The sequence below is a fragment of the Grus americana genome, chromosome 2 (genome assembly GCF_028858705.1).
Source record: "Grus americana isolate bGruAme1 chromosome 2, bGruAme1.mat, whole genome shotgun sequence".
In the NCBI taxonomy this organism is placed as follows: Eukaryota; Metazoa; Chordata; class Aves; order Gruiformes; family Gruidae; genus Grus; species Grus americana.
In genome coordinates, this window is record NC_072853.1 from 151,358,339 (window position 1) to 151,383,644 (window position 25,306).

General features: G+C 35.8%; 1 protein-coding gene across 1 annotated transcript in view; it reads right to left on the reverse strand.

Moving 5' to 3' along the window:
• ODAD2 (outer dynein arm docking complex subunit 2) overlaps positions 1-25,306 on the reverse strand; it is an 85,511-nt gene that overhangs the window by 43,026 nt on the left and 17,179 nt on the right. The window contains exons 11-16 of the mRNA XM_054816445.1: positions 12,546-12,692; positions 12,051-12,260; positions 11,652-11,888; positions 10,173-10,283; positions 9,497-9,651; positions 5,850-6,092 (exon numbers count right to left, since the gene is read on the reverse strand). Of these exons, the coding sequence (XP_054672420.1) occupies positions 5,850-6,092; positions 9,497-9,651; positions 10,173-10,283; positions 11,652-11,888; positions 12,051-12,260; positions 12,546-12,692 (1,103 nt within the window). The remainder of the gene's footprint in view (positions 1-5,849; positions 6,093-9,496; positions 9,652-10,172; positions 10,284-11,651; positions 11,889-12,050; positions 12,261-12,545; positions 12,693-25,306) is intronic.

Below are 25,306 nucleotides of genomic sequence, written 5' to 3' on the forward strand. Positions count from 1 at the left end.
AAGTTTACTTTCATTTTCTTTTCAGTTTTCTTGACTTCTTTTCATCTTTCTTGACTTCTTTTCAGCTTTTCAAGGTAAACTAGCCTTATTCTATGGTTCATTTTCTAAAGAAGAGTTTTGCCTTTTTGCTTGAAGACCAGAAAGACCAGTTGCCTTACACCCAACAGAACAGCTCAGAATATCTGAAAGTGTAGTCCTCCATCCACACAAGATGTATAAAATCAAACTAAAAAACAGTACAGACAAACCAAACAAATCTCCAAAGTACATTGTTCATCTCTGATTACTGCTTTCTCTCAGTTACACTAAATTAATTCAAATGAAAAGAACTCTACATACAAGAACGATGCTCTTAAATTCTCATATTGGAAGAATTATCATTGTGTAATCACAATACAAGCGCAAACCCTTTTATTTTCATCTTGCTGAGAATATGTATTTGCCAATTAAAGAAAGCATTGCTAAACAAGTGATTAATCCTTTCTCAGTTCAATTTTTTATCTTTCTATGGTTTCACTGCACAATGTAGCAGATGAAGAAACTGGGTGTTAAATGAGCATATCTGCCATAAAAGCAAAAGGAACGCTAAAATAAATGGCCCTGAAAAATGTTTCTTCTATAAAAGTGCTTAGACATTAGTTTCCTTTCTATGTGAAAACTCCATTTTAAAGTGGACAAAAATACACTTTTAGGCTTCTTTACAAATAAACAAAGAAAGAGATGGGAAAATAGACCTGTAATCTTGAAAAGTTCAGCTCTGATGGCATTACACTAAATATTTGGATTTCCTTTTGTATATAGCTTTTGTATCTAATTTTCTTCCCAAAATTTATTATAACATTATTAGCAAGATGCTGTAATAAAGCTACTTACCACAATAAATACAAGCAAATATACCTTAAAATTTACTTTGGTTGGCATTCAATTCTGTATTCATCCATAGCTAGTACATTAGTCACTCTGTGGTTACAGTCACTTAAATGATATATTTTATAATAATTTGACGACATGATGATGATAAAATTAAACTACAGTTAAACCTGTATTAAAAAAACACTCATGGGACTGTTAAAGGACAGTTCTTTTAATAAAGATGCAGAACAGTTCTTTTGAAAGCTGAAGAGAATCTCATAAAAGCTGAAATAATACAGTATTTAGTTGACATTAAAAAATCTTGAGATTTCACAGATTAAAGTTCAAATATTTAACTGCTTTAGGGAATAGCTGAACTACATGTATGTAACCTATCTCATGTATTAGTCAAAATCTTAACAGGCATGAAAGTCACCCAAAGTAGAAATGTAAACTTTAGTATAGGTAATTGCCACCTGGTCCTTCACTAGAAGTACAGAACAATATATAAATATGCAGAGTTCAGAAGCAAGAGCCCAGATTCTGAACTATTGTTGCTCTGTACCTTAACATAGCAGAGGCATCTCCCAATAGACCGGACCAAGATAGCCAGCAGCCACCTCTTCTGATTCAAAACTCTGTGCCTTGTCATAGATTGCTCTTATTTGATCACTGATACAATTCAGACAAGGCATAAATTAGTCTGCTCCTCAAAATAATCAAAAGTATTTCTATTGGCAGTTAGAAATAGTTGGACTGAAGAGGCACTCCTATCATGCATTGCTGTGCTGTCCAGCCGTGATTAGAGCAGAAATGAAAGCGTATGCAGCTGACATCACTCCTACAAAAAGGAAACTGCAAGGTGTTTGAGCAAAACATCTTCCTGGTTTCAGAACAGCTGACATATGGAATACGTGGAATATATGGGCAAATAATTTTAATGCAATTAAACCCATTCAGAGATTACTGGAGTGTCTAGGACAGCCTCTGGGAAATCTCAGATTACTGTGCACTGATATTTGCTATTTGACCAGTGAAGATAATTTAACAAGATAATTTTTTTAATTACTTTTGTTGGCTGTTTACAGTCAACAGTTGTTTAATAAAGATTTTTTTCACATTCTTTCATTTAAGAACCTTGATATCATGACATCATTGAATATCATGAGATGTCTCTGCAAGATGTGGGTTACAATTCTAGAAATTTACTTTGGGGTTTTTTATATATCTGAAACTAGGAAAGCTGTTTATCTGAAATAGTACTTCTCTTTCAAATTCGAACTTAATATTGAACATTTCCAGTAGAAACTTCAACATGAATTGCTTAAACACACATGCATACACACAGCCTAGACATCTGTTTGTCATATCTATCATCTTTTTCTGTTACAGTTATTTGCCAGAACTTTTGAGAAGTCTAGTTTAATTGCCTGCCAATTTAGACCACAAATACAAATGTAAATAAACAAAATTATACTGACTCTGTAGTATTGTGCTCACTGGTAAGATTACAGGGTTTAATTCTGGCAGAATGTAATCTTGTCTTTTTTGAAACCACAATTTAGCATGTTTCTTAAAACTTTCACTAGTTGCTGTGGACTGCTTTGATAAATAGTATTATATACCAATGACTCAAACTCCATCTGTTTGGCAAAAATAATTGTACATTTTAGTTTATAAGATTCTGAACCCTCAGTTTTGAATGCTAGAGATGAAGTCTATAGGTTTTCAAATGAAAAGGGCAAATGAAAATCTAGTGGCAGTTAAAGAATACACACAAGTCCTCTGTTTTTAGTAAGAGAAAGAGAGTAACTTGTAAAAAGTTCCTCAAAAAGACAAATGCACATAAAAGATGTGCAGCAGCATCTCTCTCAGTGGCCGTGCAGCAGACTGAGTATGGAGAACAACTTCACGCTGTCCACATAATAGTAAGGAAGTTCAGTCACATAGTTTTGCTTTTTTAAGAAAAGTCAACTTATTTTTTGCTGTGAGAGAAGGTGGCTGCTGTTATTTTACATAGCTCAATCGAGTCAATAAGAATCACTTCATTGCTTGAAGTTGCCTTAAAGTAAAGGCTTGGTGCAGAAAAGCAACACTATTGTACGTTCTACTCAGTCGATGTAGAAGTTAAAGTGTCAACTAGGAAACATGATAGAGATAAAATATATAAAACACATATAGAAGCTGTAGATTCACCTATGCCGATCTACTAGTCTTCTCTCTTTGTCAATGCAGGCTTCCTCCATGGAACATTTGATAAATGTACAGTATTTCCCTAAGAAGTTAACTGCACTGTTTCATAGAACACTCAAGTTTTTATTTCTTATATTAATCCCATCCTGTTCATTACATACCCTTGAATCATTCACAGAAACTACATGAGCTCCGCTCCTGGTCTGTATGGTTTCCACATACCTACTGCTGCAAGTATAACCACATTCAAAATAGAACCCTGCTCAACTGAATATTTAGTCTCTAATCCACACTTTGCTAAACACACACAGAGCTAGTGAAATGTAAGAATATATTTGAAAATTCTCAATCCTTCTAAGGGCTTGATACTCCCTTTAAATTTTCCTGCTTTGTTCTGGGTTTCCAGTACATATGAAAGCCAATGAAAAGTCCAGAAAAATCATCGTAGTTTTCAGAATTTCTGTAGTGCCAAACTAAAAGAGTAACTCTTTAAACAGTGTTTGTCTGTACCAGATGACAAAGAAAACAAGTTTTAAGACCTGTAACCCAAATTTGCCAGCAGAAAAGCTAATAGCGGAGAACAACTCATCTCCTAGAACTTGTCAAACCATTCTGAGGAATAAGTGGTTATGAAATAAGGAGTGTAATAGGGATCCAGCCAGATGAACCAGGAAGACCAGAAACAGCTAAGTATCAAACTGCAACAGGAAGTTCTCATCACCTGTATAAGCTTACAGGCTACAAGTGGCTTTGCTTTACTTCTTTCTAGAAGACAATCTTGGCACATCTCCACATCCTTGTTAAGATGTGTCCTTTTGGTTAAGAACTTCAGAAAATGTTTACAGAAAGAGAATGAACTCCATAGTACTTTCTAACAAGACTACTTACTGTTTTAGTAAATGGAACAAAATGATGCTACAGACTTTGTACGCTTCATGTCTTTGGTGACTTATTTTTCCCAAAAAGGAGGATAGCAGTTTGGATGAGGACAATTTAAATTCCTACTCTACTGGTCTGAGAGGAGGAGAAGGGAGAGGAATGGATGTCCTTTTTTTTTTTTTCCCTTTTGTGTGTGCGTGTGTGTGAATCTATTATCTTAACCCTGCAAGAGGCAGAGCACTCAACCAAGCACATACTTTAAACATGTGAGTAGTTGCACTGGTGTCAATGTTTTAACTAAGCATTGGTTTTAAATATTTTGCTGGATTGGTATCAACCTTATCCACACCTGGATGAATCACACCTTGGAAAAAGATAGCAGCATTTTCTCTTCTCGTACTACAAGTCTAAATAGCACAATACAACAGGTACATGTCACAGTCTTGCTAATAATAATAATAATAATTTCTGTGCAACCTTTTTTTTTGTAGTCATAAAAAGTATATTCTACTCTTGATCTAAGATTTTGCTTACTTGTTAATGTTTTAAAATGTTTTTAAAAACATTTTAAAAGTTGAGAACCTTCAATAGAGAATTTTTTCATATGAACCGAATTCAACATTTGATCACTTTGTCCACTCTTTGCAAACTCCATAAAATTTTGTCCCAAACAACCTGTACTCTCTCCTTCTTAAAAACAAGATGCACTTTGTTCATCACAATTTTAGCAGCAACTTGTGTTATTTTTGGTGCTTATACTGGATCATGTTCCAGTATGAAGCTATCCGTACTGGATACTACAAATGATATTCCTGAGTACTGGAGTATGTCTGAGGTTTTATAAATATCAATTTATATTTATTGGCATTTAATTTTCCCAGTTGATTTACAATGTTAACTCTGTTAGGTTAATACATTACTCTAAAGGTTGATTTTTAGTGAGATATGTCGTGAAAGTGATTTCATTTATGTATACTTCTATGCTACATGGCTAACTGTTCGTACAACCCATGTTTACAGTTGTGTACCATCTAGCCTTTTGCCACTGGGTGACAGCCAAAGCATGAAAACAAAAGCCCTATTCAGGAAAAGAATTCCCTGCACTGCTATATGAATATCAAGTGAATTATGCAAATCAGAACAGGAGGAGCTTAATAAAACTCTCTTTCTGACCTTCCTCATATATAAGGAGGGAAATATGCCGAGAATCTTGAGGTAAATATCCCTGTAAGGGAACAGTAAGCACAGTAAATGCCGACCTCAACATTTAACTGGAACACTTAATCATAAAGCTCAAGGATCTTTGTAAGCTGTACAAATCTACATCACAAAACCAAAGGGAGCAGCAACTCTCTCAGTAAAAAGAGTCTTTTTCTTTGGTTTTGCAAAGGAGTAACAGGGGAGAAAAGGGTCAAAAAAAATGTCTGAGTTCAAAAAGGAATGATGGAGAGGTACAAAACAGATAAAATACAAATAATACTCTATTTTATGAATTTTAAAATTATTTTTCAGGACAATAAATGTGCACATTTTCTTTTAGAATTACTTTCTCTAATTTAGGCTATTATTTATGATTCGACAACAGATGTAAAAGGAGAAGGCAAAACAGTTACCTATCATACAGTACTTTAAAAAGGTGCTCTGTAACTTTGAATTTTAACTTTAATAAAAATCAATTTACTAAAGGTTTATCTAATTTCCCCAAAATGTAAAAGCTTTACATTCTATATACTTCCTTAATTAATTTTATATATATTTACACAGCACATTTTACAGTAGGATGTAAACTAACTCAAACAGCCCTGTAGAAAACAAAAAGTAAAATATCCTCTAAAGTCAGATTAGACTTGACTATATTTGTGCCTGAATTACTAAAAAAAAAAATTCTATTCAATATTTAAATGCGATGAATACGAATAGCTTACATCATGTTTTCAGGTTCTGTCGCACAAGCTCCCAATGCTTTGGTGACATTAACAAGTAGTGCCTGATCAGTGCCAGTAAGTAACTTCACTAGAGGTGGTATTCCACCACATTTACGGATAATAGTTCGATTTATTGGCTCTTGGCAACATTCTCCCAGTGCTCCGACAATATTTACAAGAACTTCTTCAGGCTGGTCAGTGAGCAGTTCTACCAAAGCTTCTACAACTTTATATTCTCGAAATCTGAAATAGAGAAATGCAACCAAAGCTTTTATTTTCAGTATGTTACTGTTATAAGTTTAATTTTATAATTAAAGTATAATTATGATTGAATTATAACATTTCATTTCTGTATGTAAAGTATCTTCTTGAAGAAATCACAATACAGGTAAACCACTTCAATCAGTTCTTGAAAGTGTGACATACAGCAGAATTTCTTACTCTACCTTTTTTAATATCTTTCTCTAATTTAGCTATCTAGGAATCTGCAGAGTAGTTTGAAGGGTTTTTAAAACTTGACTTGTGGACGCAACATCTATAAATAGCTAAAAACATACTGGAAGACCAGCAAGTACTGTGGCATCCTAACTTCCAGTACTTTTTCCTGTCATGTTAACAATAGCTAGAGTAGTAGTGTATCAGAGCCTCTTCCACCCCTCTGGGCCAAAGGATCACCCCACACTTTTCACTAAATGGTGCCTTTAGAGGGTTTGCCCTGGCCAGTTCTATACTTAGTTCAGGCCTAATAAGTGCATTTTCCTAAGGTCAGACCTATAGTTCTAGTACTTTGCTATTGTACCATGTTAGATTCCATTTTGAAATCAAATAATTGACAGAAATGTGAGTTGACTGCTATATGAATACTTCCCTCATTCATCATAGCACTTTCAGTACTGAAAATCAAAAATATGTTTTTAAAAATCCTGGAGGTCCCATCCTACAGACAGATGCATGCTAAACCTCAGAAGTTCATCTTTCAGAACAGGACTTTACTCCTCAGTACTGAGGTTGTTTTCTAACTTCATTTTGTTCAGAACTTAGAAGATTCTTGACACAACAAATACTGTATCTTCCTTTCACACATTTTCTATGATACACTTTGACAATTCTACTTGGTATATCAACCTAGATCTAACCTGTATATTATCTAGTAATTATGCTTTGATTTATACCTTTGTGTAAATACACATAGCTCCTCCACTAAAGAGATAATTTCTCTGAGGGTACAGAGTTCTCATTTGTGCTTCCCTCATGGCCACTAGCTTCTGGAAATGTCTACTGGAGCTACAAATACTCTGTTTTCCAGGAACTGTTGTACATATGGCTTTTCATCAATACAAAAAAATAAGTATTTTTGAGATTTTGATGGCAGAACTAGAACCATTTCAATAAAAGTTAACCTTTCCAAGCTGGTTTATCAACAATTAAAATAACTGAGAAATGAGAAACTTTCATTTTTCATGATTCAAAACTTTGCTTAAGGAGGAATATTCCTCTCTTTGTTCACTATAATTTGGAAGTATTCCTACAAATTTAAGAGAAAACATCAACAGTATGAAAAAAGTAAAAAACCAAGCAAACAATTAAAAAAAACCCTGGTTTTCTCTGGCTACTTTATCTGTGTTGCATATCAACTGCCTCACAGATGGAATGATATGAGCTGGCTCTGCAATGGGCAGGCTACGCTCTGACAGAGCTGCTGGCTCGGGCCATCTTGTGTCCAGAAGCAGTACGGCTGCTTGCACGCAAATTGGAATCTGAGGTAGTCAGGCCCAGGCACCTGCATCGGCTCATTGCTGAGTCAGCACGACATCTCAGCAATGTGCTTCAGGTATAGGAAATACTGTGGAGTAGTTTGAAGATAATTAAGTGGCCCTGCAGGAACCAGCAGGGTTTGTTAGTTCTAGCTTCATGCCAGATTCAAGCTCATCCCTCCAGATCTACTTACATGTTTTTATGTTATCCTCCCTCCCTTTTCTGTAGTGCCCTCCCATCTTGAGTTTGGATAGGGTTTACTGCTTCAGCCTCAGCACAACATAATACATGAATTTAGCTGAAGTCTAGAGTTGCGCCTGGCTAGCAACCTTTGTGGAGTGTCAAGCACTTGCCAAAGATATGTGAGTAGCCCCGCAAAAATCTGTTTGCATTTGGACAGAATTATTGGCTACAGCTATACTAATAAATAAAACAGGCGATGGCTCATTCTCTAGCCCTGAGGACAAGAAGCACAACATAGCATCCATATGGCTAAAATCTCTTACCCTCACAATTCAGGGTGGCCTCACCCATTCTGCCTAATGGAAACAATCTGTTGCCTGCACTGTTCCCAAGGAGTGTCTGGGCATTGTCTGGGAGAGCGCTTCCTGGCACAGGCCAAACTGTGTAAGGGACTGCGCTAGCAGATAAACAGTATGGATAGCCATAACATAGTGTCTGAACCCTGAAAGGGTCAGAGACAGCCATTCAGTCTGTCTCATCACCAATTGATCCAGAACCAGGATGCCTCTGTGCAGATACCCAAAGTACATAGAAAAGGAGGATATACTCTTCTGAAAAGCCAGGTTACTGTGGATTCAAGAATGCAAAAAGTAATAGGACACTAGTAGAGTATGTAAAGACCATGGCTCTGTATACTAACAGTTTGGGAACTCATTTAGGACAGTAAAAAGCCAGACTGTAAACCCTTATTACTAGAATTCTTTCTGAGTTTTATCCAGCAGTTATCTATCATATCTGCTTGTGCAGCAAAGTACATTAAAATTAGGGCTGCAGGAAGAGGTAACCTCTTACTGATACTCCTTCCAGGCTATGAATCTTACATTCCTCTGTACAGAGCAGCATAACTTCAGTAGGAGGCCTAGCACATACTCCAGTGGAGCAGGCTTTTTTTGAGGTAAGGTGCATGAATCTGATAAATGAATTTTAGATGAAGGGGTTGAGTATTCTCAATCGTTAAGCTGTTTTCCATGAAAGGTGGAGGGTCATAACTCCTGCTGTCACATTCTCAGATAATCACTCAGAACCCTGACACTGAGAGGTTGTAGGTACCTATGGTAGGACTCTCATCAGTTAATTCCACTCATTTAGAAGTTGGGTGTCCAGACTAAGCTACTTTTCCGAGACCCTTCTGTAGTCAAGGAGAGAGGCATCTAGGCTACTTATCCTAGATTCCACCACATTTCTAAAGTAGGTGGACTTAATGTGTATTAGATATCTACCCTAGAATGAGATAATTTGCTCTCTTTAACGTAAAACATTACAGCTAAGTGTGCTAACTACTCTCTCTACCATGCAGCAGTGATTCCAGTTTGTAAGCTATGTAGACGAGCAGGGATATCAGATACACCCACATGTTAAACATTTAGTATGTGCTGGCATACCTCCTGACTCGGTGTCCTATATCTTAACTATTCTTTAGAGGCACCAGTTGTCCCCATTGACTCTTAAGATTCTAGGAACTTAACACTGTTTCCACCCTGATGAGGTCAGGTGGCAATTTTTTAGGTACTATAAAACCAAAGTTGAAAGCACAATTGATTATAAAGTGTGGTTTTGAAGAATCATGACATAACAATTTTGAAAACAATAGATGCCCATAAAATCAAACCAGGATAATGTAATAAATGTTTGTAAAATTAAATTGTTACCTTGACACATTTTCTCTACTGATTGCACATTTCCAGATTGCTCCTGTCACAGCTGCTAAAAGTTTTTTGTTTTCAGTGTTGCCAAGCAGAACAGAGAGTGGTTGTAGACCTCCATGCTGTCTTACCAGGTCACGTGTTTCTTTATCTTCTGCACACTATACAAAAAAATTACATACATATATTAGGTAAAATGTGTAAAACGATGTCTTCAAAAGCTAGGTGTATTATGTTGTAACTAGTAGAAACTAATACAGAAGAAAATACAAATATTTTATTAAAGTATCTGAATATGCTAACAACTCACTAAGAGAGTTTGACAGTAAACCACTACTGTATACGCAGCAGGGCTTATACAGTTACATGGTCCACCTTGTAGCCAAGCAAACATAAAAAAACCAAAGCAGCTCTTTGCACAGTATGCCCCACAGCTCTCCATCCACTACCTATGCAATTTAGGGCCTGCACACAAGAAGAGCGAGTAGGAACTTAATTACAATATTAAATACGCAGTTAAAATATTCTCAGAAAAATTATGCCAAAGACCATCAACATTTTTATAAAGTAATTTCTTACACATTAAAGAAACAGTAAAACTAAGAAATATTAAAACTGACAACCACATGAAAACAAAGGGCTAATCCTGGCTCTGATCTACTGATTATAATAATACAATTACCTTAAATATGGCACTTGCACAATGCATCTGAAGCTCCTCATGTTCACTACTCAGATTTTTCACAAGGTTCTCAATCATTCCTTCTGTCCTTATTGCAAGTCTGTAACTTGGCTAAAAAGATAAACCACATCTTTTAAATCATGTATATTACCACTTAAGAACACTAATCACAATAATAATACAGTGCTACAATTCTAGGCATTGATATTGAGAAGATTTGTGCTTTATTTTAAGCACAAGTCATCTGCTTTGCCTTGAAAATACTAATGATGTTCTCAAAGTTAATCAAATACGTAAATTCTCTGCAGTGCTCTTCAAATCACCTGTAAAACCAGGTGCTGCAATGCCTATTTTGTAGCCACCTGGCTTAAACAGAATTCAGAATATTCCGAAAGGTGTCCAGACTCCCTGCTCAGAGCCAAGGAAGAAGAAGAAGCAGCTTCAAAATGGGATCAGGAAGTACCCACTCATTTCATCAGGAGCCAGCAGTCAGAACAACATATCTACTACTAGAACAAGGTTAGAAAAACATGTTCTTAGAATTAAAATTTTCTAGTGATCTTTTCTTCCAAATTTTAACCCAGAGGCATTGTAACAGGGGACCATTATTTATGAGAAGGGAAACATCTGTGTAAGAGATGCATTTAGTGTTATTTCCAAATTTGGCCAGATAAGAAACCCTCAAAAACTTCACCTTCTCAGTATAGACTTACTGAAGCTAAAGTCTGCCAGGTTGCTGTTGCATGGAGCATGCATAAACCTGTGTAGTTCAAGAAGCTAATTTTGCAAATACAAAGTGTTTTATAATGTAAAACATCTTGAAAAATCATGTCTTCCATGTCTCAAATTCACCAAGGGAACTCATGTGCAATGCACCTTAATTTCAAATATGATTCCACAAATGGAGAAATAAGCACACATCTTATATGGGCAATGGTAAAAAATACTTGTATTCAAATTTAAAAACTGAATATACTCAAAGTTGTGAAACCTACCAAGGAAATCTGTTGAAAAATTACATATATTCCTTTCTTCTTTTTGCAATCGATCAGACATCGTCTTACCCAATTCACAACAACACTGTAAACCACACTGCCCTGCACTGCATTGGATCTTCTTGGATACATCTGCAAGTTAGCTTTGTAGAATTTAAATGAACTGATAAACCAGAAGATAGTGTATTAAGTTGCCAAATTTGTCAAGTATGGTGAAAAAAATGAGAAAAGAAAAAGAATCTGATTAAGGATTTCATTTTTATTTATTTTCTTTCACAAACTACTTCTAGCCTTTTAAATACAGATATGTGGTCTTTACTTCATTACAAGCTGTGACCACCTCAAAAACAGTTTGACCACACAAAGCATCTACTTCCTGATGGGATAACTGCCCTGGTTTAAGTGAAAGTCAAACATAATGCTTCCTTTTAGTAGCTAATTGTTTTAATGATTAGAAATAACTTAGCTATATGTGTTTACTTACCTCTGAGGCACATTCTTGTAGTGTCCCCACTACTGGGGTTAATATATTTGCATGCGAACATTTGAGCCATCTAGCTAATAATGGAATGCCACCAGCTTTACGGATTGCTTCTTTATTTTTGACGCTTTTGCTGCAGCTCCAGAGCGCCAAAGCCCCACAGCGTGCTATTTCAGTATCTTTTGTTTGACATGGTGTTAGACTGGTTGATCCCACTGAAATACCTTCCAATAGCCCAACCTAAAAAAACCATTTTTTTTAATTATCTACAGGGAAGTTTGATATTATACTGCTTTTTAATGATGGCAAATACTACCACAAGAATCACGTGTACAACATATGACGTATCTTTTGGACAAAAATATGCATATGACAAGGGTACAAATTTTAATGTCTGTTTACCAATCTCTTGATTCCTCCATGCTGCCTTACTGTCCTTCGTGCTTGTTTAAATCGAGCAACATTAGCAATTGTTTCAGCTGCCAAACATTTTAGATCTTTATCTGGAGAGTCCAGTATTTTCACCATGATCTGTAAGCCCCCAAGATCTGCAATTGCATGTCTGATCAGTGTATTTTGACTAATTTCCTTCAGGATTTTTAATGAACCAATCTAAATAATGGAAGATAACAGACGTTGACCATTATTGAAGTATATATAAACAGAAAAATTATTTGAAATGCTGGGTTATCAAAAACATTTTATCTTTTAAATTGAATCAAAAGAAAAGAAGGAAACAGAAAGTCAAAGAAATTGATTTTTTTCTAAAAAATCCTTGAAATCAAGAAAATACAGAAATGAGAAGTCAATTTTCTTTATACTACACAACTTTGAAAATTCAAAAAATATTCTAATACAAAAGGCATATTCATTGCTCTGTTAGACAAAGCTACTTACCTGACACTTAATTTCTTCTGTATCAAGTAAATTAATTAACACTTCAAGACACCCAATGTCTCTGATGGCCAGCTGACAAGTTTCTTGAGCTAGATTGAAATCTCTCATTGAACACAATGCGATTACAGTAGCTGTTGGATTACCTCCCTAAAATAAAGCAAATAATTAACAAATGTGTAAAGTGTATTTAATATAAAAATCTCTTCTACTAGTACCAGTAAAACTACTACTAAAGAAGAAACATGTTAGATTATTTTGATTCTATGGTGTTAAAAAACGCAGACATAGCAAGAAATGGAATTATTGATAAAGTCTGCAAATGGCATATAGATTGAAGTGAGAGTGAATAGCACAGGTGACAAATTACTAATATGGCTTGCTGTGAATGGATTAGTAAATTAGGCAGTTGAGTATTGTGAGTTTTATATGAGTGCAGAGAGCAAAAGAACACACAGTGAAGATACAGACATTACAGAGAAGCTATCTGCATTCTTTGCATTGGTATTCACTCTGGAAGAAACCAAAGAGATTCCAACTGGAATCTTCCGTTGTGGAGGACATTTTCTTTCTGAAACTGAAGTCAGCGTAGAAAGCTTCTATAAAAAAATCCCTGACATTGTGAACAATAACAAGTTGCCATTATTAGACAGTATTCAACTAAGTTATAAAGGAAACAGGGTATAATAGTTGATTCAGTAGAAGTGGCATGTAACCTCTTGCTTCAAACCATCCTGTTACCAATGTCCTGGGAAACAACAAATGTGATGTCAACTTTGAAAAGAGTTCAATGGTTGTCCAAGGCCTTTTAGCCATATGCCTGTGCTGGACAAATTGGTAACTGTAATAAAGAACAGAATTAGCAGACATCTGTCTAAATATGATATTTTTGCAACAATATGATATACTTAGAGTCACCATGGATCAGTTAAGCGAAGTCCTACCTTACAAAATTTACCAAGCTTGCAGCAATGGTGATCTAGTCAATATGTCTAACTGGACTCCATAAGGATTATGACAAGTGACTTCCTGATACCATTTAAAGAAACTAAGCCACTATATTATAGGAGGATAGGTCATTGCATGGATTGAAAAGAATGACTAAAGGATAGGAAATGGGATAGGAGCAAACTGTCAGTTCAATAAAGGGATGTGATTTAGTGGAGTTCCATGGATCTGTGTTGAAGTTGTACAATTCGACATACTCATAAACACCCTGAAAAATGGAAGAACTAGTTATGTGACAAAGTTCATTGATGATATGATGATTCAGGGTCAGTTCTTACAAAGAACTTACTAAGACTAAGACTAAGACTAAGGCGGCAGTAAAATAGCAAATGAGCAAATAAGAAGTGATGCACATCAGAAAAAGCAATCCTAGCTCCATACATGAAATGCTAGGTTTTCAGCTGACCATTAAAAATTAGAAATGATATCTTGGGGTTAGGGTAGATGGCAATCAAGAAACAAATGGAATATTAGGACTTATTTGGGAAAAAATAGTGAACAGAGAATATCACTATACCACTGTAAAAATCCATGGTTCACATAAACCTGAAAAACTTCATGCAGTTCTGCAGCCTCAGTTTCAGGAAGGTTACTATAGCACTGGAAGAGTTTCAGAGAAGAGAGCCAAGATAATCCAAGGACTTTTTCAGTCTAGAAGAGGGATGCCTGAAAGGATACGATAAAGGTCTACAATGTTAGGGATGGAATTGAGTGGAATAGATAGGGATTGACTGTCCAATGTCTCTTTTAATACAGATATAATCTCTTTTAATAATTAGGTATAATAGGATTCAGGTTAAGAAGAAATAAAGGGAGCTGGTGAATAAATAAATAAATAAATAAAAATGAGGCAACAGACTAGTGGAACTAGTTGTGAAAGGATTCTGTAAAGGCTAAAAGATTTTATTGAAGGTCAGTAAAAAAAATTATCTCATTCAATTTTCAACTCCCTGAGCTCAAAACAGGTGGGGGCTTGGAGAGTATTAGAAAGTTGTGTGTTTTCCCTGTTGTTACTTTGCCCTGGGCATTCATTTATGGTCCTGGGTTTCTTCTGCCTTGGTCCAATATGAACAGTTTCACACTCCTGTAAGTTATGCAGTCAAGTTTCCCACATTTGTGGAAATCAGAGCTCAGGACATCTGGAGCGCAAATGATGAGCTTTCACCACAGAAAACTTCCATCCCGATTATCGTATCTCCCACAACAGTCAGGTTGCAGTCAGGTTATTGGGATACATTTTCTTTTGATCTGCCCAATACAGTTTCTTTTATATCTAAATTTAAGGTCATACACTTACAAATAATGAAAACAGGACATAGCTCAGTGTAGGAGTTCTATCCTGGAAACCAGAGCATATAAAAAGACTTGGGATGCTGACTATGAATTTGAGATTACAGTGTAACATCTGATTAAAAGGATGAATTTTGGGATGTATAAGTACTGAATAGGAACATAGGTATTATCTCTTTTCAGGCACTTGTTCAACTACTACTGAAATTCTGTGTCTAATTTTCCTTTTAACAGTTCTAGAAGGAAAGTGAAAATATGGAGATGATTCAAAGAAGAGAAATAAAAATGACTGTAAGCCTGGAAAATAGTTGCATTAAGACAGACATGAGAAGCACTATTCAGTTTATTAAAAAGTAAGTTAAAGTATGATTTATTAATAGTGAATAAATAAATGCATGAGGAAGAGGAACGTGATCACAGAGAGCTCTACAGTCTAGCACAGAGGTTTGATGATTTGAAGTTAAAGGTACTAAAATTGAGATGAGGAGTAAAGTGCAAGTTTTCCATTGTGCGGTTAATTATCCTTTGGAAGAAATTACTTAGAGCGATGATAAGTTTTCCAGCAGTGGAAATTTTTCAGTCAAGATTGGATGTTTTTCTAAAAGATAAGCTCTATGTCAGCCACAGCTACGAGACTAAAAGCAAGAAAAAGATCAAAGAATACACTCTGTGGTATGCAGAAAGTTAAACCATATGGTAACAATGGATTCTTTTGAACCTATAATATAGATTTACTATTAATCAAATCAGGTACGAACCCAGCTGCGCAGAAATTAGGAGGGCTGAGCTACCATGTAGCTGCAACAGAAGCTGGAGTGCATGAGCAATGCCAACTGGTGCTAATGTGGAAGTTACAAATCGGAGCACCTAGTAAATCAAACTACAATCTCCACCTCCCACATGCCTCTGAATTCCAGGGAAGCTTTGGCTCCCATCCAGATCTGCCATGCTGCCCAAGCCCATCTCTTCCCAATGATACATTCGAAACTGTAAGGGACTGTGAGGAGGAAAATATTTTGCTAAACTGTGAACAACATACTGAAATATAGAATACTGAAAAACTGAGTAATGTTTTCTAATATAAACCAAGTAGATCTAACAAAACTAGAACTTTTGCAGCATATTTCTTAAATGTAAAAAGAAACAGTAAGACAAATATAGTAAAACATAGCAGAGAATGGCAAGTGAGAAAATACATCCAAAGGGAATTTGAGAAAAATACTTGATGAAGTTTCAGATCAGTAACTTGCATCAGACAAAACACTTCTGCTAATCAATAAAGTGTAGGTGGATGGTGCTTCATAGATAATTTTTACTGAAATTTCTTGTAACTATAGATATCCACCAAATTTCCCCACAGAAAACCGGTTAAATATAAAGGTAAATTTTTAACATCTGTAACATATAGTGTCCTAAAAGAAGATTCCTACAATTTTTTCACATTATCTCTTTTTAATCATCGTTATCATCTTGACTTCCGAAGAAAACATGTCTAGCTTTAAGAACATATTTTGCTCTGTTTTGTAAAATATGTCTTAATAAAATACTGCAGCAATTTCTCAAATGTTTTCCTGGAGAAATCAGTTTACCCACACATATCAAAATCTAAATGATTTTTTAAAAATCCGTAAGATATGATTCCAAAACTATACAGAATATTCTGTAGCTCAAAAGGACCAACAGCTGTCCTTTTATGAAGTTTGTGGTCCTTACATATAGCTGAGACTGAGATTTACTTTGCTTTGTATTATAAAAATTTTGCAACAGGTGTTTGAAAAGAAAACATGTCTTTTTATTATTTTACATAAATGTAAGAAGTATATTACTAACCTGACAAGCAATGCCTTGTCTTTTGAGGATTGCTTCTCCTACAGTGAAACTACATTTATGCGTAACATAGTAATTCATAATTCACTTATCTTACATGTATAATGGTTAGCATATGACATTTAATATGGACCAGGTTTTTAAAAGATAAACAATAAAATAATAATAATAAAAAATAGAACTATATGTAACATATATATGCATTTTAATTTTTCAGCTTCAAAAATGCACACAGCCCTTGAACTGTTTTTAAAGTAAAACCACAATAAAATATTTTTCATATGTGCTGAAGCATCAGTTCTACAAAATAAGGAATATTACTGATGGTTTCAACAATTATTTTTGTTTCTTGAAGTTATCATTACAGTAAGTCTTACAGTACTCACAGCATAGATTTTAACATGCACAGACATAGTTACATCTCCATTAAGTTGACATAAAATCTGCATCATGTTGTTATACCATTTGAAATCTGATACCTGGATGCAAAATAAACTCTATTGGCAGATCAACAATCAATTTTAAGGCCTGAAATGAAACACAGATTTAGTTTAAAATGTGACTCTCTTCCTATATGGTGATATAATGTATAGATCCACAAATTAAAATGAAAATAAAACAGTATCACTGCTACACTATCAGTAAAACATCTTCTGTGCAATGTATGTGTAATGGATCTCTTATGATACTCAGAGCTCAAAATTGAGAATTACAGAACTATGAAGAATCTGTAGCAAAGCTTGTCTTTTGCTTTTATCTTTGAGGTGTTTTACAGAACACTTTCATAATACAATAACGCAGATTAAACTAGTTAAAACTTTTAATATATGTATACAAAGGCAGCTGGTTTAGATGATGATATAAATTTGGTATCTGTAAGTCCAATTTCACCTTCTGTGATGGGAGGAAAAAAAGAAAAAAATCTCTATGAGACCTTCCTCATGAAATTCCTCCATTACAGTAGGGCAGTGTGGAGCCTGCCTTTACATTCTGTCCACAACTGAAAAGGGCATTTCAGGAAAGCTACAGAGGTGTCATGCAAAGGTTGCTGAATTATCTTTTCATTCTTAAAAACATAAATCAAGATCTAATGTAAAAAGGAACATTAGCCCAGCTAGTATGATTACCTTCATAATACAGGCCATTAAGTTTTCATCCATTTATTTTTGTGTACCACAAAATAGCTAGCGTTTGACTAACACATACTTTGCATCTGTCTGGGGCATGACTTCAGTCTTGATTTAAAGATGTCAAGAAATGGGAGAACCAAAGGCTAATCATCTTTACTGTTAAAATAATGAGCTTGCCTGACTTCACCACTTTTTTCAATACATTTTGGAAATTTAGACACCAGAACAAGACTCAGTGCTTCCAAAATCAGTCTTACCAGCACTGTATAACAAAGTAAGCTTACTTTCCTAAGCCTTTTTTGTAATCAGGAGCAGTGGGTAGGTTTTGCCACAGAAGTACTAAGCAACTCTTCAGTTCCTTGCATGCTAACTTCTAAAGCTTTTTGAGTAACTGTTTCCAGAAGACAGCTCCCCACTGTACAGGCATGTTCTGAATTTTGTGTTCTCACCTACTTAATTTTGCACCTGGGCATCGTGAAGCACATTTGATCTGAATGGAGACACCCTGCTGAGCAATTCAGACCTTGCCTTTGAGAGCTTGTCCTGTTATTCTACATATTTCCCCATTTCTGGTTTTCAAGAGTGATTTCATATTCACATCCATAACTCTGACAAACTGTTAAACAGTGCCAGGTTTAGTCACCTCCATACCAGAAACATCCTTATTTGGTGCTGTTTCTCCAAAATGACTGTATGCATCGGTTAGGCCATTCTGAATGCGCAGCAAGATGCAAGACACATGAACTTTTGGCTCCATCCAGACCCCCTTTTCAATGGCTTGTTTAATGTCCTGTTTCTCCATTTAAAAATACTCAAGCCTTCAGAAATTCTTCCTTAGGATCTCATGGAATGCCGGACACTGCTTCTGAAGTATTCAAGTACCTTCTGACACCTTCTGGCAGAAATGCATTCAAATACAGCATGCCTCTCCCTTGCCCCACTGCTCGAAAATCTCAAGTTATGATGGCTCCTCAACAATAGAAAATGGTAGAAAATAGCTACCTACTTAGTTCCTGGTGCTAATGTTTGTTAAAATTAGTATTTAAGGTCATCCTAGTGATAGGACAAGGGGTAATGGGTTTAAACTAAAAGAGGGTAGATTTAGATTAGATATTCAGAAGAAATTCTTCGCTATGAGGGTGGTGAGACACTGGAACAGGTTGCCCAGAGAGGCTGTGGATGCCCCATCCCTGGCAGTGTTCAAGGCCAGGTTGGATGGGGCTTTGGGCAACCTGGTCTAGTGGAGGGTGTCCCTGCCCATGGCAGGGGGGTTGGAACTAGATGATCTTTAAGGTCCCTTCCAACCCAAACCATTCCATGATTCTATGATTCTTAAGCCACAAGAGAGTTCCAGTAGGGGAAAAAAAACCCCAAATTAGCTACAGGGACATATTTTAATACTCTTAAGCATTTCACTTTTTTCTCTGTAAGTTTGTTAAATGAATTTTACCGTGAAAAGAACTGGCAAAGATGGCTTTGTGCTTATTTTGCAGCCACTGCCTCCTAAAGCAGCTGAAATCATCTTGATTCCAAACATAAGTCAGAGCAGTTTGAAGGCTGGCTGCCCAGGATGTTGCACAGGTACAACAATGTTTTTAAATGGCAGCGTATCAAATAGCAATTAAATAAAAACTAGTAGGAGGTCAGAAATTAATCCATTGTTGTTATGTAAATTCAGGAAACCAGAATGCACGATGTAATGGGAAAGAAGGAAAGAGGAAGTTCAGAAGAGTCACCAGTGCCTTAAAAAAATTACATAAAGAGTACAAGAGCAAAAATCTCTTTGAACAGGAAGTGTAGAAAGGGATTAATCAGGCAAAATCATGAGCTCTTCAGTTGGCTGAAACTCAGGAAGCAATCAGAGAGTGAGAACAAGATCAAGTAACTTAGAATGAAAAGAATAACACAAGCATGTAAGGACACAAACCATAATACAACTACCAAGGGACACACAAGTTGAAACCATCATATTGTTTGATACTTCTGTAATAATCAAGAGGAAGAAAACTATTAGTTGGCAGCAAGCTTTCAACAAATGCAACCAAGAAGGCTAAAAGCATTAATGAGTCTTTTTTATGCATTAGTCTTTACTATGCTCTAGTAATGTATGCTTAATGTCAATGATGACATAGTAAACACTTGGCTTACACTAAGGACATAGGTACTTCAGATATTTTCATACTAGCTGAGCTTCATGGAATCTGCTCTACAGTACTGAGAGAATTGGCTGATGCCAAAGACATTAGTTTGCAAAACTGCAGAAAAAAAATCTGGTGTTAACAATGGAACACAAAATAGATATTGCCTATTAATATCACAATGTTGTCAGAAAAAAAAAAGTAAACTTTACAGAGAGGCTTATAACCAGATTTGTAACCTGTACGATACAAGAAATCATCCTTCAGTTTGGCACCGATAAAACCACAGTTTAAGTACTACATCCATTCTAGGTATCATACTTCAAAAAAGATACTGACCAACTTGATGAACACCAGAGGAGGATAGCAAAATATCTCAAAAGATAAAGCTTAATGAAAGACTGAGTATTGCAGTATAATATGTATAATACGCTTCAGCAAGGCAATTTTTTCTATGCTAGTGAACCTCTAAACAGTCTGAGTTTTGTTTTGGTTTAAATACTAGTTCCAATTTTTCATTTTAGTTTATAAAACATACAAGCTGCAACTTGTTAAGAGATGAGTTATGGACAAGTATAACTGAGTTATGGAATAATTCCCTGCCCCATTTCCTGAATCTTCTGGCGTTCTTTGGCTACAGCCTGGCAGTATGTAAACCATACAGACTAATATAACTAAAGCCAGTGGAAAATCACAGACATCACAAAATCACAAAATCCAAAATGTTCACATTGGACTAAAACCATGCACAGAAGCTGCATGGTTTTAGTTGCAGATTAATACCTTGACCCTGACCCTTCACAGTGGCAGAAGTGACATATATGTTATGACCCAGACACAGTGAGTTTAAATTGTCACCATATTTTATGAAATTGAAAAGAAATGAATTTCCAAACAAAAGAATAAGTCTATTATTTTCCGAGTGGACCAGAAGGTTTTGTCAGGCAACTGTTGATTCCCTCTTGAAAACTCTCCCAAGACATGCATCCATTCTGTTAGCTTTCCTTTTCTGATTCATAGTAATTGGATTCTACTATAGAGGAGGTAAGAGACAATGTAGTTCATGAGCAAACTTATGAACTTTTACTTCATTGGACTAGGAATAGTAGTATGTTTTTCCCGGTAACTTCTCAAACCTCAGACTTGGAGAGAAGTGAAATGCTGACCCAAAAAACCACAGAAAACCTCGCCAAGGTAATACAGAATATCTTAACAGTGCAAGTTTATCTTCTCATTTGTGAAATTTTCAGTTTAGGAGTGTATTTGTTCCCCAGTTGCATCTGGATAATTTTGTAAAGACAAAGGACCACACCCTCTTCAATCCTAGATAAATTTGGAGAGTAAAATACAAAGATTGTAATATGCACAACAAACCCACAATCCCACTGTGATTTCTACATCAGATCACTGCAACAGACGTTAATTTGGAATTTAATCTGATTGATCCATCAGAAACTACTGTTACTGCAAAATGTCATTATTCAAAAGAATGTGTGAGTGCTGAGGTCATTCTGAGTTTTAGCTCTGGCTTAGGTTTTAGTTACCACAGGCCACCTGTAGTACCTTTGGTAGCCATACCGCAGTTCTGACTTTAGCCCATCTGGCAAAGTGTCTTGAGGTAACTGTATTTACAGAGTAAATCTTACATTGTCTCCAACTCACACCATAGTCTCCCAATGACACTCCAGCAAGAAAGAACTCAGCTTCAGCAACCATCCTGGACTTCCTCTGCCTACCATGACAGGCCTTTTTAGCATATGCAAATTGCTTTACTTAATACACAAACCATGACCTTCCACCATTCTCTGAAAGAGAAGCTATCCTCCTTACCCTACAGTAATCCTTCAGTGGCCTTCGAAATGTCCCTTTGACATAAGCAGTGAACACTTAGGGCTATTGTGTCCTTGAGCTATGCTTCTCTCCCAATCCCCTGCCATCCCATAAAGATGCCCTTTATGCTGCCCATGCAATCTCCCTCCTAAAAGATACCAACTGCACAAAAAATGTTCTTTCAGGAAAACTGCTAAATACAGCTAAATATGTTTTGCAAGAAAAACAAGCAAACAAGCTCTCAGATGTATTATGTGCCAGTACAGAAAGGTGAGAACAGCTAGTTGGGCTAATATAAGACACAAACTTAAAAGTGATTCTTGGGTAAAGAGAAGAAAAATGCTGTCTCTTATAGAACAGTGAGTAACTTAGATTCCTATGATTCCTCAAAGAAAGGACATATGTACGTTTTAGTGACCAGAAGGCAGATAAGGTGCTTTGCCTCTATGAAGGCTTTTCTATTGCTCAGACAACATCAATCAAAATCTCCACATGTTGCTGGTTTTTTGGACAGCTAATTCTTGCAAATGCCTTCCAGATGTTTATTTACTCCTGCTTTTCTCCAGAATCCAGATAGCCTCTCTCTTTGTTCACCAACACAGTATCAGAAGAACCGTCCTAAAAATGTGAGGATACTTTGCAGCCCACTCCCTGAAGAGCTCCAAAGACAGTGGAGAAGCAAGACCAACCTACAGGATGCTGATCACATGCCTATTGTCTATGTAAACAAAGCTCAAGCACAGTCACCAAGCTGGCTACACCAAAGTTAGAGCACACGTATTTAGCAGATGCCCATGAATTAATTGTCCAATTAACTGAGGACTGACAATTAGTTTCTAATGCTGTTACCAAAAAGGCTGATCTCCAAGGAAAAAAGGCCAGAGAGCATGCAAACCCCTATTTCCAAATACATAAAGAATCTGGAATAAGAGTAGGCCTTCAAAAGGCTACTTCACATTACACTCACTGATGATTTTTCAAGCACACAAGACTATGGGGATGGGAGTCATCTGTCTACATTCACTCATCTACAGCCATCCTACATTCCTGATAATTAAGACTGAGTCATCTACAGCCATCCTACATGCCTGTTAATTGAGATCAAGTCAACAATGATGTTGAAAACGTGATCCATCTCACTCTGCACTAGATGCTTAAAATATCGGATGAATCACATCCTAAAAGTGCCTAGTTTTTCCACTGATCATAAAGGTAGCCTTGAACGCCCAGCTCAGCTACAAACACCTACTCTACATTTAGACCTAGGTGAGATGAACCCCAATCTAGGTATTGCCTTTTATGTCTTGGCATATAGTCCCCTCCCTGGCTTTGGGCACTTCATCTGAGGAAAATAAAGCATATATATTTTTAAAAAGAACATGCAGAAATTAGCAGGAAATGAGGACTGAACAAGAAAGAGAAAAAAGTCTAGGATTAATTTTAAAAACCCAAAACCTACACAAACAGCACTACTGTTTTTTAATTTAACATTGATACTGTTAAATCCTGACTGCAGACTTGGAGATGTGACATATACTACCCATAATACAGATGTACTACTGACCTAGTGTGACAGTGTCAGACCTGCCTAAGCAATTTTGATTTTGCATAGCACTTGGCTCAGAAACAGAATAAAAGCCTTAATGTTATTACAGCTATTTTATTTTTATGGATCCAACTCATTTGGGAAACCAGTGGAAGTGAATCAGTGGAGAAAATTTAATGAGGTTGAACTAGGAAGGACCTGTGCCTCTATAGACTATTGGAGAGCTAGCACGCTGCTGAAGTTTCATAAGCACTGAACAGACACAAAAGACAGTATGATTTCAAACCAGCCAAAAAAGATTTTGAAAGAAAAACAAAATTGTATCAATAGTTTATGAAAAACTAAGAGAAAAATGTTGTCTGGAGAAATAAAAAAAATTTAAAAACTGAGCTTAGTGAGAGCAAAGGAGAAACAAGACATCACTGAAGCACAGGCATGCTTCTGAAATAACTGTGTGTATAGTAAGCTGTGATTAAACTGAGCCTAGATCCAATGTGGAACACTTTAAACAAATGAAGAATACTGTTCTCACTTCTTAAAACTCTTGGTAGCTTTCAGACACAATCATGTTCTAATTCTCTAGGAAAGCCAACAATTTGATTATCTACTTCATGATTATAAAGCTGTAAGTCAGGCTGAGACAGCTGTGGCAATTTACAGTTATTTTAGAGGTACAGTAGTTACAGTGTCAAAACAGTAGCTCGTTAATTTAATTACCTGCTTTTACAATAGAATACAATCCTGCAGAAAGAGAAGAATCAAACATCAGATATTTTACATTCTTTTCCTCAGCCCTTAATTTTTGACATAACATCTCTTCTTTCTTGGGGTTTTTTGTTGTTTTTTCTCTTTATTTCTTTATTTCTATCTTGTCCTTCATCTCATCAGCTATGCAACTCTTAGGAATGGGTGACCCTCAGAAATTAATTAGACCTCCACTACACAGAAACTGATCAGAGTTGGTGTCAATGGTCAAAAATCAACTGGCTGTTATGAATTTTATATGTCTCTTGTGATGAGGAATGATTGTTTGTACAGTATTTTGAGAAGAGAACTATGCAAGTGCTTCAGAGTTGCCAATTATAATAATAATAATTTGAGAGTTCGCCATTTGTCAATATTTCCTACTTAGTAAATTTATCATAAAAAGATTTCTTTTTCATGATCAGCACTGGTTAGGTTGTTAAAAAATACATATCTTAACTATAAAATGCAGTTTTCCCCTATTTTTATCCCCTTTTTTTTCAGTCATCACATTTTTTACTGAAATTAAAAAAAAAATTGGCTATCGCTGGAAGATGGGATCAAGAGATGTTCATGATCAGTGAAGAGGAGAGTGATATGAAGGCTGACAGGTTAGCCAAACATGTGCCTAGAAACACGAGCAGGTGGCAGGTGATTATGTTGCATACATTTGGTATTTTCTGAAAAATAACAGTCTACCCCTTAGCCAAACTACGCCAAAATTATTTTTCATCTTGATCTTTCAATCCAGTTGAATAAACTGCTTCATATTACCCCACCATATACTTTCATCAGGGAAGAAAAAAGATTTATTGTTATACACTCTATTAATAAGGTTAGGTAAATTATCTGCAAAGTTGGTCAGTCCTGAAAAAAATGCATTGCACAGTGGCAAAATTATTTTATATACAAAAATATTGTATATCACTTATATACATTTATTTTGTATTTAATAGCTAAAATATAATCTCATGCAAGTCTTGCTAATGAGATATTATAAACAGTTAACTCTTATCCACAGATTGTGGAAAAAATAATATAATGCGCAATATATTTCCTACATAGATTAGATACTTTTACTCCTGCTATTAGATTCTAGTATTTGCATCTATTCCACATCTAGGGCCAGATTTCAAGATTACAGATAAATTTCTTTGATAATTTTGCACACAAAATAATTTCTAAGTTGGTTATGTATCTGACCAAATTCATAACTTCTATATTAATCACCTAAGTATCCAATTATAGTTG